Source organism: Schistocerca americana, chromosome 5 (assembly GCF_021461395.2).
Source record: "Schistocerca americana isolate TAMUIC-IGC-003095 chromosome 5, iqSchAmer2.1, whole genome shotgun sequence".
Lineage (NCBI taxonomy): Eukaryota > Metazoa > Arthropoda > Insecta > Orthoptera > Acrididae > Schistocerca > Schistocerca americana.
The window spans coordinates 300,590,998-300,611,988 of NC_060123.1; the positions used below are offsets into that span (position 1 = coordinate 300,590,998).

General features: G+C 36.7%; 1 protein-coding gene and 1 non-coding gene across 2 annotated transcripts in view; both read left to right on the plus strand.

Annotated features, from left to right (window-relative positions):
- LOC124615603 (nuclear pore membrane glycoprotein 210-like) overlaps positions 1-20,991 on the plus strand; it is a 262,491-nt gene that overhangs the window by 127,526 nt on the left and 113,974 nt on the right. Inside the window, exons 8-9 of the mRNA XM_047143596.1 lie at positions 10,751-11,089; positions 15,142-15,360. Of these exons, the coding sequence (XP_046999552.1) occupies positions 10,751-11,089; positions 15,142-15,360 (558 nt within the window). The remainder of the gene's footprint in view (positions 1-10,750; positions 11,090-15,141; positions 15,361-20,991) is intronic.
- Positions 20,181-20,253, plus strand: Trnat-agu. The gene has a single exon. It is a non-coding gene; the product is annotated as a tRNA-Thr (tRNA).

The following is a 20,991-nucleotide window of genomic DNA, read 5'->3' on the forward strand; positions in this document are numbered from 1 at the left end:
AGCAAACACCAAGTACAAACAACAAGAAAGTGGATATTGTGCTCTGGCTTACAAATGAAAAAAATTCCACATAGTATAAACCAGACTTGTGCCAAACTCCTGCAGCTCATTAATTTATACAGGTCTCATGACTGAACGTACATGTTTTACTTTCTTGCACGTGAATGTGGTCTCTCAGTTATGCGTTTACCCACATATAATGTCAGTATAATCAGATTGAACTAATGTGGGCACAGAGAACTAGTGTCGGCCCCCTTTAGCCTCGGCACACTGTGTGCAGCACATTGAGAAGCTTCAAAAAGAAGACTTTGATAGAGAGGCGAAGATGAATATAAGCCTTGAACCTATCATCCCAAATTTATAATCAGATGGTTCGGACATGGACTCAGATAGCAGTGGTGACAGTGTTATGTTCTTAATTTTAAAGACTCATGGTTTAGAAAATGTGTATGTCAACTGCATACATAGTATACGAGAACTTCCTTGTCTTTTCTGAATAGGAATTTGTATCCTGTTAAGTATGCAAACTATAATGTTCAAAACATTGCCCAAGCAGATGTTAAGGTTTCCCAGTGTGTTGTATGATCATAATTACTCGTGAGAATGTGGCCAGATAAATTCATCAAAAACTCTGATATTTGGCAAGTCCCTTGCCATTTTCAAGGCACAAATTGGAAAATGCCTTGAAATGACAGGGAGTGTTACCTATAGAGATATCGGTGGTTTTTAATGTTATCGGTAAGCATTCTCTCGTTCTTCACAGAAGATGGTTAATTCTTTGCTTGCTCAACAGAGAATAAATGCAGTCTCTTAAGGTAATGCCAAATGAGGTAGTTTACACTTATAATGCCCCTAGACAGAGAAAAAAGTGGCGACATACTGACAATTTTTGTGACAGTCTTTTGCATTAGTGTTTGCTGCCAGTAATTCTTTATTACACACTGTGATTTACATTTAACTACAGTCGAACACACCCAGAACCTTGCATTATACGCATTAAAAAAAGAAAAAGTGGAGTAGAAATAGAAGCAAAAATAATAATTTTGGTCTGAAGTTAATTTTGTTGTGTATTACATTTTTACTTGTAATAAACTTCAAATTATGTAAATGATGATTATTCCAATCAGTTTTGATGATCTTGTCATTAGACAATCATCCATTTTTAGATCAGTTGTGTGTCTTCACAAAGCTGTGTCATCTGTTTTCACCTTCTGAAGTTACATGGACTATTGCTGTAGCGCATTGGATGCAAAGCAAGGCATAAAGTATGATTTCTCTCATGTAACCAATTGATTAAAATCACATTTAAGATGTGTTATTCTTCTCATAGATCTGAAGATATAATACATTGTACCGTTGACAAATGAGCCTTACTGCTGTCTGCAGCAACACAGTTCGGCGATGCTGACTTCTGATTGCATGCTCTCTACTGCCATGCATGCGCAGACCTCATCCCTTCCATGCTTCCCTATCACTCCACCTCTGTGTCCAGAAATGCTTCTTATGTGACGCAGGTTTTACCTACAGATTATGGCTTCTATGTATTCCAAGGAGAATGCTGCATAGCTTTACATTGCCTTTTTGGTAGCAAATGGAAAGTCTGGTTCAACCATGACAGCACACAACCATCTTCACACAATCAATAAGGCCTTCAAGTGTCCATTGTGAATAACATTACAAAATGCCCAGTGCTGTGGTCCACAAAGACAGTGGACAACGGAACACCTGGAATAGAACTTGGGCAAATGCCAGCAGATTTTGTTCACTGAAGAGTTGAAGATTTGTCAGACATTCGATATTTTTCACTGAAGAGTTTGGAGACAAGCAGGCACACATGTCTCAGGCATGCAATCCTGAATGTGCAACAGGGAGGTGAGTCTCCAGTCACTATTATGTATGGATATGTTACACATCTTGTTTGTGTGTAAGGCTATGTGGGAGCTGTACAGCATCAGGACCAGATCCTCCACTGTATTGTCTAGCCACACAGTCTACATTTTTGTGATGGGTTTGTCTTCGAAGACAATAATACTCCATCACATTGCACGTAGCTCTTGAACATCTTTCTTCCAGGAAGAAGGAATCAACCCAATGGAATGCCCTGCGGTGTCCACTGACGTTAATCTGATTAAGTGTGCTTGCAACCCATTTAAATTTGCAGTTCATTGCCACAGAAACCCCTGCACACACTGGATGACCTCGGAAGGGTTGAGCAGCAGTGTCGCACTGTACCTGTAGACTTGTGGATAGAATACAAAGTAGTGTCCATATGTGTTTCAGTGTATGGGAAGGAGCAGCTTGGTGTTTAATTTTACTTAGCAGCAGATCTCAGTTTCACAGATAAGCACCTTCAAAATGACTTCCTTTATTTTGATTATTGTTTCGTTTTTGTATATACAAGAAAACACTAATTTTTTTTTATAATGCTTAATCTTTCTTTGCTTTTTTTGGGTAAGCTGCTGTGCTTTTCTCATAGAAAGAGATGCTCTTTCTTTCTTCCCTTTTCTGGATTCCATCATGAAATCACTATGTAATCAATTAACATTGATACCATCAAGCTACTTTGGAGATTAGAACAGTTTCTTGTAACGGAAGTTATTGTCTTGTGTGGCTCTAGCTTCTAGTTTAATTTTGACCAGCTACAGTCTTTTAAAAATTCTTATCAACTGTATACTCAGACATGTTGATGTCTCACTGACCAATTGTAGGTAACTCGTTACCAATCACAGGTAGACAGTCCAATATGAAACTGCCCCCTCACATAGAGGAATCCAATAACTTTCCCAGTAAAGCAAACTATTAAGGAAGAGAGGGGGGGGGGGGGGGGGGGGTAGTTACTTTATGAGATCAGATTATCAAGTGAAGCAAACCAAAGGCATTCTTTGCAAAATAGTACAGTTGAAATATACCTACAAGATTTCACATGGACGGGTCCTAGGACAGTGCTGCTACCCTGACTAGCTTGTGAACACAGGGTTTACACGTAACAAAGAGGAAGCAATGGAGCGTATGAAGGGGACTGAGAGACAGATAGAATATTAGTCCAGAAGAGAAATAAGAAAGAGAAAGGAAGCTCAGGAATCTTGAAACTGAAAAAAGAAATGAGGCAGCCTGATAGGCAAATACCCATCCTACCCTCAATCCTAGAATCCCTTCTGTGGAAGGGCAAATCCCCATATCCATAGAGGGTAGTGATATTTTTCACTCTTGCAAAATGAAAACCATGGACCCTCTGCTCCATGGTACTGAAAGTTGATTGCACCTCACTGCTACGATAAAACCCTATATTAAGTTCAGCCTTGACTGTGTTATTTCCCATGTCCTCTCACTCTTAATGCTGGGCTTAATGACTAATAACAATGTGACGTAGCCTGAGAGCTTGACTGACTTGACTTATTTCCTGTTGCTCCTATGTAGAGCATGGGGTTTCAAAGGAGCTATGCCAGCATACTCAATTTCGGGTGAGGATCTTCAGATGTTTTCCACTCCTTGTTGGCTTCAAGTTGCACTGTCCTCATCCATGTTGTCTTTGGTCTTCCTCATTTCCTTTTACCCTGTGGGTTCCAACAGAGGGACTGTCTGTCTACAGCATCATGGCTTTATCGGAGGGTGTGTCTGACCCAGCTCCATTTCCTCCGCCTGACTTGGATGGTGATAGGTTCATCTACAATTCTGTCCCAAAGGTCTTTGTTAGATATCACATTTTGCCTTCAAGAATTTCATAAGACATCTAATGAGGAATACTTGCACATTCTTGATGATTGCAGAAGTAACCTTCCAAGTTTTACGTCCATATAGCAGCACTGCTTTCATGTTTGTTCAGCCAGAGAGCTTAAACAGCAACAGTGACCATTAGTCAGGCCAGTTAGCTAGTTAAGCCATCCACCTATAGAAAAACTTAAGAACTCCAACAATTCTATCATTCCTTATCATAAGAAAGTATAAATTTACATGTATAAAACTTCAGTAAAAGATTTATACAACACTTACCAAAACGTGTAAACATATATCATTGTATTATTATTCAGGTAACAAAAATATTGTAAATTTAAGTAATCGATTCTGAAAATCATGAGGATGGCTCTCTTAGCGGAAGAACCTTGGAGGAATTTGTCTCCCACTTGAATTTGCAAAACTAACACACTCTTAAGGCTGATGTATCTTCTCACAAAGGCCATCTTTTAAATCATCAAATCGTGCAGGCATCTATACAAGCAGATGGGAATGTTAACAATAACTACACAACAGATTTGTTCACTGAAGAAAGTTTTTGTCACCCTTACATTTTAGTTTTTAGAGTAACAGAGGTATACACAAATGCAGTGCTAGAAGGCAAAAATGATATGCCCTACCTAACATTGGCACAGAAAGGAGTGAAGTATACAACCATATGATCTCTGACAATCTAACTGAGCGAGTAAAACGTCTGATTGACAGTAGAATTATTTTCTGGGTACAAATTGAAATTATTTCTATTGAAATTATTTCTTTTAATCAACTCCTTCTTTGTTGCAGATGAATTACTAATAATCAGTTAACTGACCATCATCAGCCATTTAAGAGCCATTGTTGGATAGAGCTGCCCTTTAGTCTTTTACAGATGTTATAGTTTTTGGTTATACATACCCATCTCACTCCTGTATGTTTTGTATTGTCTTCTACCTAGCTCCATTAAGTTGTCCTCTTGATCCTTTCCTGTCTCTCAGAATCCAGCAAAGAACTCCATTGATCCATTTGCAATTCATTTCCATGGCTGTGTATCACACGAACCTCTGTTTCATTTTGATTATGTGTCCTGTTCCACTCTGGCATGCATCTCTTCGCTGCTTTTAAGGAAATCACATATTTAGATGTTTTTCACATGTAAGGTCTTTGTTTCATTGCCATAAGCTGTAACTGCTAATTTCTTCTTCCTTTTTTTACACACACACATAAGATATTTTGTTTAAAAAACCTTATATAATTTACCAATAGCACTCAAGGCCATAGACAAAGTGGGCTGTTGTGTAACAAAGATACTTACTCAAACAGAAAAATATATTACAGGCACGAAGAAAGTAAAACAAAAGAAAATGTTGTTTGAACAAGACATCTGTTATTGAAAAGACAAGAGTTTCAACCAAACAATTGAAGGTACATGGTAAAAGATGTTGAATCAAATAAATGTTTTTGTTAATGTGTTCTAGAAGATGTGAGACGATACAGTGAAATTTTGATGAGAGACACATAAGAAATGGCACAGTAGCTTACAACAGTGAGTTCCATGGGTTGCAAAACTTCTTTAAATGTTTGTGTAGTTCAAGGGATCAAGCAGGAAAAGAGATAGCTGAGAATCAAAATAGTGATGTTCCAGAAATAATTCCAGGTGAAGTGTACAAATCCGTTCAAGGCAAGAAGGAAGGAAAGGCACCTGCAGAAAATGGTGATTCACTAGAAATGACGAAAGCTGGAGAAATTGTTTAAATAGTGTTTTTTAAAAAACACAATATCCCAAACTAGAAACAATGCTGTAGTTATGCTGCTTCACAAGGGAGCTGACAGACGAAGCCCTAAAAACTATGAATCCATCATCAGTCTCCTTTTTCTATGTAAAAGATATTCACAAAAATGATCACTAACCAAACAGATATGGCAAGATTTTACTTATGCAAAGAAATAAGTGTCTTGTTGAGTGGGTGTGGCAAAATGGGTCACTTGCAAGCTCAGAATAAAATTGTAAGATGGACTAGTGAATAAGAATTAGAACTTAGGGTTTCATCACTTTTGAAAAGGAGCTTTGGTATAGTTTGGGTGAGACCTGTACTAACAGCCCTTGAGAAAAAGTGCATTAAGTGTACTGAAGAATATTACACATAAATACAATACTGAGACTTCCATACAGTTTCATTAGGATTATTCCCCCAAATCGAAAGAAAAGTTAGTCAAGGAAATTCCATATTGTCAGAATTATTCATTCTTCAGGACAGTCATTATAACTTCATTTTACAAACAACTTGTATTTCATGTTTTTCAAATATGGGAACAAAATTCAATGGAACATATTTGAGCCACATTTTTTGTTTATGACATTGTACTGTTAGTTTCTAACATTATATGCAATGAATAAAGTGAAAAGAAAATTGCACAAGTTAACATTGAAGGCATAAAAATCATTCATGAGTTTTCCTTTCTAGAGAATTTGAATATGATGACTAGATGGACAACAAATGAAATAAACAGAAGAGTATATTTAAATCAGCATCTTCTATCATTCTTATTCAATAACACCTATCATAGCAAGAGCTGGCACTGCCTGCAGGGAGACTGTTAAACCTATGTTTTTGAAAACTTTCATAAGTCACACTTAGTATTTTTTATTTACCAGTTTCACTCTTCAAATTCACAAGAGTATCATCAGAAGATACAGTTTAAAGCTGGCTGAAAGCGCTACAGATTGCATTTAAAGTTAGCTGACAACATAAAAGATTAAACTGGCTGTACTATGGCACTTAAACTTGCATTTAAATTACATTTAAAGTACTTTAAATGTAATTTTAAGTGCTGTAGTACACAGAGTTTAATCTTTTTAAATGTTTTTGGAAGGTGACTATTAACAGTCACCAAGTGCTGTATAAAATGCATGTTTGACCACCAGCTAATTTTATTTTAAACCCAAATATTGACCGATTTCAGTCATGGACCATCTTCATGGATAAGGGTGAAAATGGTTTAAGCCACAACATTACATTTCTCATTACTTAAATAATGTGTGGAGCGTGTCATGAGTATCAATATACAACACAGGACTTTTAGAAGCAAACATACTAATACCAAGTGTACATAAAGCAGTACTGAAGAGAAGATCAGGACTCTTAAGTATTACAATTAAAGTGACTGAAACCGATCGATATTTGGGTTTAAAATAAAAGCAGCTGATGGTAAAACATGCATTTTATACAGTTTAATCTTTAGTGCTGTCAGCCAACTTTAAACTGTATTATAATGATGCACTTGTTCGTTTGAAGAGCGTAACCCATAAATAAAAAATATATGAAGTGCAACTTCTGGCTGTTTTCAAGAACTTATCTTTCATCATTCTTGTTTAATTCAGCATCTTCTATCATGTTCCTATAATTGTTTGCTAGTATTTCTTGCCTTCTCTGTAACAATTGTCTTGTTCCATTAGAAATTTTCATTTGTTTTACTTTCTACATGCCTGTAATACCTTTTGCTGTTTGACTAAGTATCTTTGTTAAACAACGGACCATTTAATCTAGGTCTGTGTAACCTTCATTTTACAAACAACTTGTTGCTTAATTTCATTTGTACATCTAATGATTCTTGGATAAATGCTCATAATTTACATTTTAACTTGTTGTCTGATGAGTGAGTTTATTTGAAGCTACGTACATACTTTTACTCTTCTTCTTACGAGTTTATTGTGACTTAGGGTTGGATCATGGTGTAGAATTAGTTTGTGCTGTAGATTTTTTTTTTTTTTGATAAAAATAGTCTGTTTAATTTTTATAAAAATAATGGAAATTCCTGGATGGAACAGTATGTAAAATGAAGGAAAGGCAACCAGTCACCATTAGCAGACTGGTTCGTGGCTTACAGACACATGTAGCAGAACACCCTATTAACTGGAGTTTGAGTCATGACTTTTCTTCTGGCAGAAAATACATGCGATCAACCACAGAGACACTCAAATGTACGTTTCTATGGCAGCAACAACACTGATTATTAGATTGCATTTGGCTGCACAGATGGTTGTAGAGAGTGCTTAGGGAAGGATGTAAGAGCCAAGGAAGGTTTAATGGGATAATGTGGGGTAAGAGAGAGAGAGAGAGAGAGAGAGACAAATAACTCAGTGGCTGCACAACAAAATGAAAGGTGTTCTATCTAATAATCAGTGTTTCCATGGCCACTGTAGTATACATTTGGGTGTTACGTGGTTGTCTCTGAGAATGTATGTTCTTTCTGCCAGAAGAAGAGGCAGGTCTTGAAAGCTAGTTGATACTGTGCCCTGTTATATGTATCTATGCACCACACATCAGTGTGCTACAGGTGAGTGGTTGCCTTTCCTTTATTTTACAATTTAATTTTTAGTTCCATTTAGTTCTTGCTAAGTCCATTTTATAATTGTTTTCATTTGCAAAATATATGTTAAGGAAAAACATACTTTTGTCTGTGGCTAATTCTGCTAACATATGACTTCTGTCATTTACATGGGGTGGACAAAAATATGGAAACACCACAAACATAACACATTACCATGCCTAATATGGTATAGGAAAACCATTTGCATTCAAAACAGCTATCTGTTGTCTCAGAATAGACAAATACAGGTCATGTATGGTTTTCACTGGATTTTTAGAGCATTCTTCGTATGAAATCATGGCATGTTCAACTGATAATGATAGAGGTGGAGAGGATCACTCTTCCTTCTTTCCAAAGTCAACCACAAAGGCTCAATAACATTGAGATCTAGTGACTATGATACTGGGGGAGATCTGACACTTCATCCTCATGTTCACAAAATCAGTCCTGGACAATGCAAGCTGTGTGAACAGGGCTCCTGTCATCTTGGAACACATCATCATCATTGAGGAACAAACATTCCACCACGGAGTGGATCTGCTCAGTGAAAATGGTCACATTATCCTTGGCAGTAATGCAACTGTGCACATTAAACTTGGGCTCATGGAAATGCATGATATGACAGCCCCAATCATCACCGAAGCCCCTCCATGTTTCATTCTTGGGACACAAATGAGTTCAGAAGTTGGAAACAGTGTGAAACAAGACTCACCTGACCAAATGATATTTTTCCATTGCTCTAAAGTCCAAGGTTTATGGCTTTGGCACTATGTTTACCTGTTGCGAACATTTGCTCCACTGATGAGTGTTCTGGGGTTCCAGCTCACCCAGTAATTCCTTGCTTCTGGAGCTCCCTTTTGAATTGTTTAGGTGCTGAAAGGGTTTTCGAGTATTACAGTCAGTTCTACTGTGACTTTTGTGGTTGTTGTGTTTTCATTTTTTAACACAATCTTCTTCTCTGATCATCTGTCACAGTCACTCAACACACATTTTTGCTCAGTTTTGCTTTTACGGAGGATGTTTTTCTGCTTTCTGTGTATGCAGTATAAATATTTAGACAACAAACATTTTGGCTACCTTGGTTACAGAAGCACCTATCTATGAACACCAACAATTTGCCCACGTTCACTTACTCTAACATAATGCACTCACAACTACACAGAACACTGTTCTGATCATGACTGACATTTGTAACATGTTGAGAACATTGCAGAGATGTATTTTGCGGTCAAATACAAGAGCATAACCTGCAATCATGGCTGGGATCTCCAGTTCATGCATGCATCTCTTGCAATGTTTCAATATTTTTATCCAACCCCATCTGAAATTTCCCCATCAGAGAATCATTCTTTACTTTTTGTCTGATTTTATCATTAAAATTTGTGTTTATGATGCTGTAGTGGGATTTGTTTTCATATATCAGTTTCAGTAACTCTTCTACCTTGCTTTCAGGATGTGAGCATGTTGCTGTGTAGATCTGAATGATTTCCGGTATCTTTTGTTTATTTTGAAAACAATTTTTGATTTTCTGTATTGACTGAGAACTTGTGCTATCTGTATTTTTCTTTTTTTTGTTACTTTTATATTTTAACATATGGCATATTGTATATATCCTATCATATGTTATTTTTAGTGCATGACATTAGGAATCCTGCTGGATCAATTATTTAATGAGAATCCACACTGGATTTTTGCAACCTTCATACCAAAATCTGTTTTGCTGTTCTTTTTTTTAGAAATTTGTTGATAAGATTTATTGGTACTATTTTGCAATTAATTGTTCTTTTCTATGAATGTGGTGCCCTTTACAAAGAAGATGTCCTTTTGATTTTGTCTTCTGTCAGTTTCCGTGATGAGCTAAACCTGAAACTAGATGAACAATAAAGTTTTTAATTTTATCTTGAAATAGGATGTCATTTCTGAACCTGCAATGAGTGGCATGTAGCTATTTAACATAATGTTATTGCAACACATCCCATGTGACCCCTTGCAAACAACCTGTGGCTCCTCACAATGGGTAATTAATTCATTTAATGGTCAAATTAACCTTGTCCACATTTTAAAATGTGATAAATAGTCATCATTCACTGAACATGATGTGGTGTTCCTTATTTGGAAAACAATGTATTTGTTGATTTTTTGATTGTAAAGTACAGTCATTTGCAACCTGACAGTACATGACTTGTTTGTATGTAAGATATCATTAGCTCACTGTTTGCTGTACAAGGTTCTACAGATGACCAATGGTCAAAACTGGTCGGTCAGGAAAATAAGAAGGTGATTGCATTTGATAGTAAAAATCACACCGTTTGCTATCAATCATTGACTTCCATTGAAAATGTCAGTTTTTGCAAAATATTTCTTGCTGTTTTATTCAAGCCTGTGTTGTTGTTTAATTTTTTTGTGATATTACTTCATTAATTCGCATTCGTGTAAGTAGCCAATTGTTAATAAAAGGGCCAACTATGAAACAGGTTGTACACATATATTTTTAAGTAATAAAAATATTCTGCAATGACTTCAATTAATTGTTGTGTGTTGCTGTCACAACAAGACAAGTGTAACTGACACAATCATGTGGTACTCATAGTTTGGCATGCCTAATATATGAGCCATGTTACCAGTGAACTATGAAATGTGCTTAGGTACAGTAATTTTATTTATTTTTCAGGTTAAACCAATTCATTATATGATGATAAATTTCAATCCAATTTTTCATGTTGCTGAAGATGAAACAGTCTCAGTGCTCCCAAAAGGCATTACAGCAGATTTTTCCATCACTTACCATGATAACACAGGAATGACATTTACTACAGTTGAGTCAGATATCAAACTCAGAACAAATAGATTTGATCTTGTTCAACTTAGCAAAAAACCAAAGGATGGATCGGTTCATGCAACTTTTGAACAAGAGAGCTCAACGATGCTGAAAATCTGGGATGACATTGTGTTTCAGCATTCTGCTGACTATATTAAACTTACAGTTGGAGAAATTATATTGCCTTCAGTGGTAAGTTTGTCTACAGTAATTTTCATTGCTTCATTACAGTAACTTTCTCATATTTACCACAGTCATTATGCTAGGAGTTTGTTATCCTTTTTCTTGTATAGCTTATGATTGAAATTATATTTTAGTGTTGTTGGAATTTTGGGTGGTAGGAGGTAGCTTAATGTGATGGTGCTATAATCCTCACATAATTTTTCACACTTTGCTTCTTTGTGTCCCCTTCTCCTTTTTCTTTGACCACTGTTTTTCCTGTGGTAGAGGTGGAACCACATCTCATCTGCAGGCACATAATGAAGTAAGAAGTCCTTTCCGTTGTGCTTCATCTTTTTCATACCTGTTTTTGCAATCTTCTTGTTGAGGGTTTCTGGTGAGAAGACAATGAACAAACAACCCTTCAAGATCTCTCTTCATATGCAAAACGTAATTCGAGGTGTTATCTTCCTGTTGGTATGATATGCTCAGTGATCATGCAAATCTTAGTATGATAATCTTCTATCACAATTCATGTATTTGATCAATTAGTTCTTCAGAAGGAACCCCAATCAGGTAATGAAAATGTGGCAGATCTCCACTGCTTCTATCATATTTAATTTCATTTATCCAGTAATAAAAAGTCTTCATTATTGTTGCAACTTCCATCAATTCCATTTGTCTATGGACTGCAGACCACATTTTTAAATAAAAATGATTTACAAGTGGTTGGTTCCCATCTTTATCCATTTCAGTGAAATCTGTGAAAGCATTCACTTAAGGCTGCCACCATCAAACAACTGCAAGTCACATTTGTTTGAAAGTTTGATCAAAACTGTTACAGGAATTGTGCTTCCAGAAGCTATGCTATTTAATAAAATCTATCGCTGTTGTGTACAAAGTTTACCAGACTTATCAGTCCCACCTAATATGACTGAACACTCAACATTTCCTTCCCTTGTCACTGAATTTTGTTGCTGTGCCATCAGTACTAGTAGTAATCTCACTACTCATATGCAATAAACCAAAGGAACAGTAGAAACACCGCCTTGTTGTTTATTCTTATGTTAGGCTGAATTTATGTTGCCTGTGATGCTATGCGAATTGAACCAAGTGAAGGGATGCATGATCAGTGCCCTCCTCCCCTCCCACCCCTTTTTTTTTTGAAAGGGAATAGCATGATGCCCATTTAGAATGCAGGAAGAGGTGAGTGGTGCTGTAGGATGATGCCAATGAAATTGCATGTGATTTTGTGTTTTGTTCGCTCGTTTGGAGCAGTTTCTTGTGATGGAGGTCAAAATGCTCTTTAATAATGCACATGAATGTTCTGTGTTTTGGGATCACAAAAACAAATACTACCACAGTAGTGATCCATTATGCCAAGTTTGGAATGAAGTAGCTGAAGATTGTTGAGCTAAAAGTTACTATGAAAAAATAAAAATAACTAACTACAGAAATACTACACATAAGTAACACAGAAGTTTGGTACATTATTACACCTGAATAATGTACAAATTTTATCATTTTGATAATGAAATGATAGCCACAATAGTTACAGTATTAGATAAATTCTTCCTCAGAAAAGTTTGCATTAATGGCTGTGGACAATATTTGAATGCCACTCTGACTCTCATTGCTTATTTCAGAAGTATGCTGTCAAAGCATTGTTTTCGATTTTTTCATGGTGATTGAAGAAGATGCTACTTTCTGGACATAATTCTCAATGTTTGTTCCATCACCATTCTAGGCCTCTGTAACCTCTTGTTAAGTGTATCTTCTTCACTTGGTGACCCTCCAGGAAACAAATGCATTAAATTTTCCAAGAGGGCAAAGGCTTCGTCCCCAGTGAACATTTATGTGGCTTTTACTGAAGTATCAAGTACTTCTTTCAATGGTGGCCAGTTTTATGGAGGTTCAATGTATTATTGAACAAATTGCTAACCCTAAATGTTCCACCATCTTATTGCTTACCATAACTCCCAATGTCAGTTTTATTAATCTGCTGTTATCATCAGTTCCAGTACCTTGTATCAGAATGAGAAGGAACAGTGAACCCAAATGTGGTGCCATCAATGGCCCTATAGCATTTGGTAAATTGTGGTTGGCATACATGTGTTGTGCACCTATTTGAAGCTACGGTATAGTAAGAGAAGTCAGGTTTGCAGGGCCCAGAATTTTCTGTATTGTTGCAAGCGTTTCATGTACACATTGTGAGGAATTAGTTAGACCCATCCGAAATGAGTGCGACGGAGCATGGAGAGAGAGCCTGACCAACAAATGTCTGGAAAAAATGAAATTAACAGAATTAACAATGCAAAGGATCTTCACAGGATTTGCAGTTAATGCACTAAGAAAAGAAATTGTACTCCATACAAAGTGTACTTAATTATGCATGTATTCGCTTCTTACACTTCCCAGTGAGATAGTGAAGACAAAGTGGAAAAATGCACCATGAACTGAAAATGATTCACATAGACTGTTCTGGAAACAACGGCAGCTTGCCAACCAAATTGGCCATGGTAAGAAGTACTGGTGTTCCTGAAAGACAATATTACACCATACAAGATAAAAAATAATATTACTTTCAGAAACATAACCTCTCTCTACATGGCAATGCTACATTGTCAATGGCTGCCATTATAGATGTACAGATTTTTTCAGGTGGCAAAAACAGCATATGTTCATTGGAAGCCAGCTCTTCAAGGCTGTTGGAAAATTCAGAGGTCATCATTTCAATGCCTTCTTCCCCACTCTTTCCTTTGCCAGGCAGACAGAAGAGAAAAAGGAAATGTGCAAATACAGAACTGCTAAACATAGAAAAACAAAAGCTGAAGCTTATTCAGAAACAACTCTTAAATTTAGAGACACAAGATGACAGCTATCACTTTGTACTGACTTTACTGCGCATAATGAGGAAACTGTAGCACATCAGAGGAAACTGTAGTATTAAAATGTTGCAGATTCTTTTGGAAGAATTACAGTAGTCTACAGTGACTTATAACAGTCATGAAAATCCTCATGCTAAAAGCGTTTCTCCAAACCCCCGAGCTAATGGATGCTTTGATAATTTCAGTGAACTATCATGAACAGTATTACAACTCACTTACAGCTATTTTCTAAATTGTAAACTATGGTTAAAATGCTAATAGTAAAAAGTGTTGTCTACTTAATAATGTGTAATTATCGAACAGTGGTAATAACCTTTCTGAAACGTTTGGTTTTCTTCTGTCATCTACTTGAAGCAGATGGCACTATACAATCAAATGTTCCTGTACTCATTTTGAAGTAATTTCAGAATTTGCCATGATCTTTTCTCAAGGTGCTGTACGAATGATGGAATTCCCCTATTGTCATCCTCTCCTGGTTGATTTTATGCATCCATTAATGACAGCCTTGAATTCTGAGAACACTGTTTTGTACTAAAAACACATTTACTGGCCCAAGAAAAAATGATATTATTTGAAGACTTCTCAACAACTGTGCTTCTTGTTGTCCGGGTCACATTGGGTTGCATATAGTGTGAACACACCATTGTATAACACCACTTTGGGGGAATCTGCTTCCTAATCTGTTGTGTGGATTGCATCACAGACCATGTAAATTCTGGCTGAAACTTCTTTTCCAATTTTTTTTTCTTTCACAAACACATGTAGTTCTCCAGCGTTAATGTAGCTGACAAATGTGGTATACTGTTCTTGACATTAGTAACATTTACTTCATTTCAATCAGTATTACCAAAGCAATAATTTTTCGCTAGTTAAAAGTCAACTCCACTGTGTATTCTACTTAATGCTTAGAAAATTCAAGTGCGTGGCTCCATCTGCAAACACACATTAACATGTATTTATGTAAGCATGGCATTTAATATAGTTACTAAGCAAATATTTTCAAAACATCCTCCATAACACTGTTTCCAGTTTGAATGGAGGGGTTCTTTTCATCTGTTTTTTGTGTTTATTTTTTCTCAATTTCAGGGAGTTGAGTTGTTGTTGTTGTTGTTGTTGTTGTTGTTTGTTGTTGTTCTTCTTCTTCTTCTTCTTCATGTTCTTCTTCAGTTTAATCATGTGTATTATTTATGCTTGCAGAGGACCCTTACACTGGGGGATGTAATCTGTTTTTCAATGCCTTTGGTCTCGCCAGATGGCAAAACTGGTCACTGGAGTACTGACAGTGAAAATATACTGAGTGTGCATCCACATCTAGGCATTGGTCGTGCACGACTAGTGGGCAGTGTGACAGTGCGTCATCACTTGCCTAATAATATAGTCACTAATATTCAACTAAGAATTCTGCCTGTATTCAAGGTAAGTCTTTATTGTGAATTTTGAATAATTCCAAGGCTTGTCCGGTTGGGAAGCAGTGGTGACACAAAAACAGAAAAAAAATTTGCAATGATATTAGTGTCTTATTCACGGAAAATAGTTTCGGAAAGGCAACATTGTTGTAATTGAGAACTAGTGAAGTGTATGAATGGGAATCTTGATTGGCATTATTGGTGAAAAGAATGGTAACCATTGCATTTACGTGAATTTATCCTCAGTTTGGACTATGCTTCTGACCGGCCTTTATCACTGTGTTCAGCACCTCCAATATTTGACACATTTCTTACTTAGGCAATTTTTGTCCTAAGCTTTTGTTATAAATATATTCTCTTGAATGCAATAATGTCCTATGTATATAATTATCTTTGAAATAGAGCTTGGGAGAAATAAAGATGAAAACAAACTCTTTTTCTCTAAGAAACGGCAAAATTCATATAGATATCCATGTATGTGATTGAATTTAACAGTTTCTGAAAATATAAACAATTAATTAATTATCACAGATGTAATTGACTGTGTATGAGCTCCTTCTTTGCTGCATGTCTGGATCATGTAAAGGCAGAACAGCAAGTAACTTATGGTGTACAGAATTTTGAGTTCACGAGACATTAATTTTCTTTAAGCCATAATTGTATAATTACAGTGCAGCATGTTAATAATGGATCAAGATGTTATTTGTGCCCTGCTGTTGATACACAAAGTTTTCTAGGATCACAGCTGGTGCATAATAACAGCACCCCTGATGACCCATATAGTTCATTGGTTTGCTTCACATTCTTGTCTGGCCAAATCCCATGTGTTGCAGATGTGGACTGCTTGAAAACAAACAGAAATAAAACTACATAACACACACACATGTTTAGACTCATCCTCGATGTGCGAAAATTCCTGGCTGATTGATACTGTGTGCCAGATGGGAAGCTGTGATGGTAGATCATGAGTCGTGCTTGTCTGGATAGTTCAGTTAGTGGAGCACTGCTCAAAAGAGGCCAAGTTCTGTGTTTGTGCCTTGGTGCAGCATGCAGTTTTAATGTACCAGGAAGTTTCAGAATAGTACACATGCCATGGCAATCCTCTGGAGCCCCAGTATGTTTTTTCAGCTAGTCAGTACAAAGCTTTTTGTGACTAGTTCTTGCTGCAATTGCAGTATTAGCCTTTATCTGGTTAGCTGCACTTTCAGTTACGCATGCCACCAGTTACGCGACTGTTTTATGCAGCCGCCACCGTGGCACAAGGGCGCTGCCACGAATGATTATACTGCTGCCAATGAGATCCAAGCATCCCCTCTCCAGAACTACAACGACATGTTTATTTAAGTTTGAATATTCATGCACTCATTTTATTTGTTTGCCAGTTGAATAACATTTACAGACTTTCATTAGTGGCCAGGGCATGACATCTTCTGAATAGACATTGTTTCGAAGAGTGACAGATTTATAAATTTTTTATATCTTTATATATTTCTACGCTCAAATGTATTGTTAACAACTGGTGCTGCAAACACAGCAACAAAGTTATGTATTATTTGTACTATTTGATATTAGATGTAGAATAAATTAATATCTGAATACTCTGTTCATGAACAACATCTGTGCCTCGCTCCTGTTTCCAAAAGAACCACACAGCATGCAAAGTAAGACGTAACACCTGTCAACTTACATAGTATGTGCACATCTTTTACATAAAGACTACTGAACCATCATTCCTACACAAAAATGATATCTGTTAAATTTTTGTTTGTGTAGATGGGCCGGAATAAATCTTCTGTTGTAGAGCTGTATGTACATGGTAATAGAATATCCTGACAGATCAAATCTGCAACAGTTTCCAGAGCAATCCTGCAGCAGCTGAACTATCTGCAAACATCTCTTTATGTGATTCATAGCTTGATTTTGCCTCTACCTTTCTCCAAAAGAGAGGTACTAGGACAATTAAGTGCTGAGTTAGGTTGTGAAGCATGCTTGACTGGCACAGTTGACAAGGTGTTGCCGCAGAAGACAAAAATTCAGGTTTAAGTCCCACTATTGCAGGTACCCATTAAGATATTTCGATTTTAATGGTTTTCATTACTATTATGTTGACGAATTGTGTTTACACAGGGGTGTATTTTGTGTTCCAAATGGAGATCTCACAGGTAGTTAATGTAAAATGCATGTATCTAAACTAAACAAACTGATAATGAGTCCATCTGCTGTGGACTCTGAAGAAAAGTTTACACAATTCAGCCTATGGCATGGAGTTTTCATCAAAGCACATCAGTCCTTAGAGAATCCAAAGAGAGAAGCATGCTAGTAGAAGTTGCCAAACAGATTTGATTTCAGTTTATATTTGAAGTTAATGTTGTTTTCTATTAAATTCATTACATCACCAGGTGCATGGTGAAAACTTTTATGGCTTAATACCTCACCCCATCCTGTGCAACACCAAGGGTGAGTGATGGATAATGTAATAATATGGTATTATGTTTATGACTTTGACTGTTGTGTTTGAACTGTTATTGACAACATCCTTCATAAGGGATTAAATTTAACTGTGAGACTGTTGTCAGTATGCCCAATTGTTTGAAGAGTTTTCTGTAAGAGTTACCAGTGATTGAAAGTGCTCTCATCTGTAACAGTGCCCTTTAGCACAAAGAAAATAAGATAGGCACAGCAAAATTTTTGGACCACCATATGCTAAATTGTAATAACTGTGTAGAAATTATTGGCATATTCTTATTCAGTATGTAAGGGGACACAAATATTTGACACAATTTATCAAGAGTCTCATAAGGGATAATGTACCTGAAACATAAGTGTTAACTTGAAACTCGGCACACTGCGCAGAAAATAAGAGATCACCACTGATGACTATATAACACTACCTCTAGTTTTAGTGAGGAAGTGTTCATCAAGTTCCTTAACATATGCCATATCCAGCTGAAACCACTCATCGATGATTGAATCGTGTAGAGCTACTAGATAGCGGGCATGTGGACTGATGTCTTTCTTCCACTGTTACAAATAGTTCCAGACAATTTGTTTGGTGTAAAGATCTTCTGATTTAGTGAGCCAGTTGGGGCATGATAGGATTATGGAGAGTTTGTCAAACTCAGAACAAGTGTGCAGCACTGTAAATGCTGCTGTCGTCATCTTGGAAGACAAAAGTGTCAATAGCATATCATCATGCAGATGTAGCAGAAACAGTGACACGTGATCTCCAAGAAAGTTGAAATAAATTGTACTGATTAATGTTTATGGTAATACAAATGACTGGGCACAAGTCCAGCCTGAATTACACCCTCCACACTCTGTAGGTGAAATGTCTGATTGGGTTGTCACAGCACTAGATGCCTTTCCTCATTTAAAAAGAGGTAATGACTTGTCAGATCACACCATATTGCCTAGCCAGCTACTGTCCAATTTCTGTATGTAGTCACCTCACACTGTCCATGTAGAGACAGCAATCTGTTATTTCAGTGAATGCTGATTCTTGTAAAATCATAATTAACTAAAACTGTATATAGGAAAATAGACAAATGGTTTCGACAGTTTCCATTCATCTTCAGATCTGAAGGACATTGAAATGTAGTGTTGCAAGGCAGAAATTGCCTTCAACATTAATGGTGTTTAAAAAGATTTTTACAAAATTATTTAGTGCTACGTTTCAGAATATAAAAAAATGTGTCTAAGATAGGGGGACACATTGTCAGTTGGCTGTTAACAACAGAAGGATGCAAAATATATACGAGGCGTGTTTTTTAAGTAAGTGCTGTTAAAAAAAAAAAATCCACATCCGCCCATGAACTGTTATGCTAACTGCATGGCCATAGCTATTAGTGCAAGTGAATGTGCTGCAAAGAAGTTAAAAGCAGCACGTGATGCTCAGCGGCTAAAATGTGATGGGGTTGTGAGTGATAAGAGTGTGGTAGTATTGATTAAACATGTAGAGAATTATATAAGCATTGCATTCATTAAGTTGAATCGTATTATGTTGAACGTACCAAGTAATAAAAGCATTTTCATGAATATTATAGAAGTTCAAAAGTCAAATAGTAAAAATGAGTATGATAAAAGTTCCAAAGTCAAAGAGTAAATAACTTTTTCAAACAGTAATTATTGTTCCATATTTCATGTTACATTCTTCAAATCAGTAAATATGTTGTACTACACACTTACTAAAGTAGCCTATGCTGTTCCTCAATGTTCAAGCTGTCTCTATGCTAAGTTTTACCAAAATGTGTTCAGTGGTTTAGATGTGAGCTGGTCATAAATGGACTGACCATTTTTAATGTCTCCTGTGAGACCCAAATTCTCATATTATCCACGCACTACTAATGCAGTGCCCCTTGCCTATTATCCTCATTGCTCACAGCGTTTCGTCGATTCCCATAAGAGTTCGATCCTGTTGTGCATCTGCACTGAAGAGAACATTGGTCGTCTCGTCTCAGTTTTTTTTATAGTGTCTGTTCTTTTATACAGACAGCATTTTGATCTAGCAGACATTATAAATTAAGACACAAAGGAATTACAGACACTGGCTGTGAGCGGGAATTGATTTAAATCAGTGGAGGACCTCTGTGTCTGGATGGCTTAGTGGTCAGAGCATCTGCCTAGTAAGCAGGAGACCTGGGTTCGAATCCTGATCCAACACAAATTTTCAACTTCCCCTGTTGATTTCAGTCAATGCCTACTCGCAGCCAGAATCAGTAACTCCTGTGTGTTAATGCATAATGGTTGCTGGATCAAAATCGTGCCTGTTCTTTCGGATATGTCTGACAGGAGGCATGCTATCATAGTTGGTGCAGTTGTAGTGACCACTGTGTCCAGATGGCTTAGTGGTTAGAGCTTCTGCATAGTAAGCAGGAGACCTGGGTTCAGATCCCAGTCTGGCACAAATTTTCAACTTTCCCCATTGATTCCAATTGAAGCCTCAATGCCCGCTCACAGCCAGTGTCCTTTGTGCTGTAATATTATAAAATTTTTATTTAGGTAGAAGGACAAATGGTGTACTGAATATGTATACAAATAATCTGCACCATCAAATAATTTGTGCACATTAAATGTGTGGGGAGAAAGGAACAAAAGAAAAGAAATATTGGCTTTAATTTGTGTTTTATTTAAAAAAAAAAAAATATTCTAACATAATGGTTGTATTCATCATCACTCTGATCATCAGCACTAGCAGAAGAAACATTGTTGTCATTGCCATCTTCCTGTAGAGCATTGATACCACATTTTTTGAAGGATCTTTCCACCAGTGGTAATGGAATGGAGTCCAATGCACGCTTCACACACTCACAAATCTGGCCACTTGATCTTTCCACTCAGCATGAGCTTTTTGTTTTCATTGGCCACCTCACTACATATTTGATTCTCGTTGTCGCCAGTTAGTGTGATGACACTTTATTCCCATTTCCAGTTCACAGTATTGTCGAGCAGCATCTCAGAGTAGACTGTCATTTGATCCGTATTACCAATTTGCGATAATATATAGGAAAGTTGCCTGAACAAATTTATCAAGTAGTGATAAAAATTCACTACTTTTTCCTCATAATTGCCTGGAAGCCATTGAGGGATGATAGTTTTCCTCCAGAAGCCTGATGTATTTCAAATGAAAAATCTTGATAGCCAG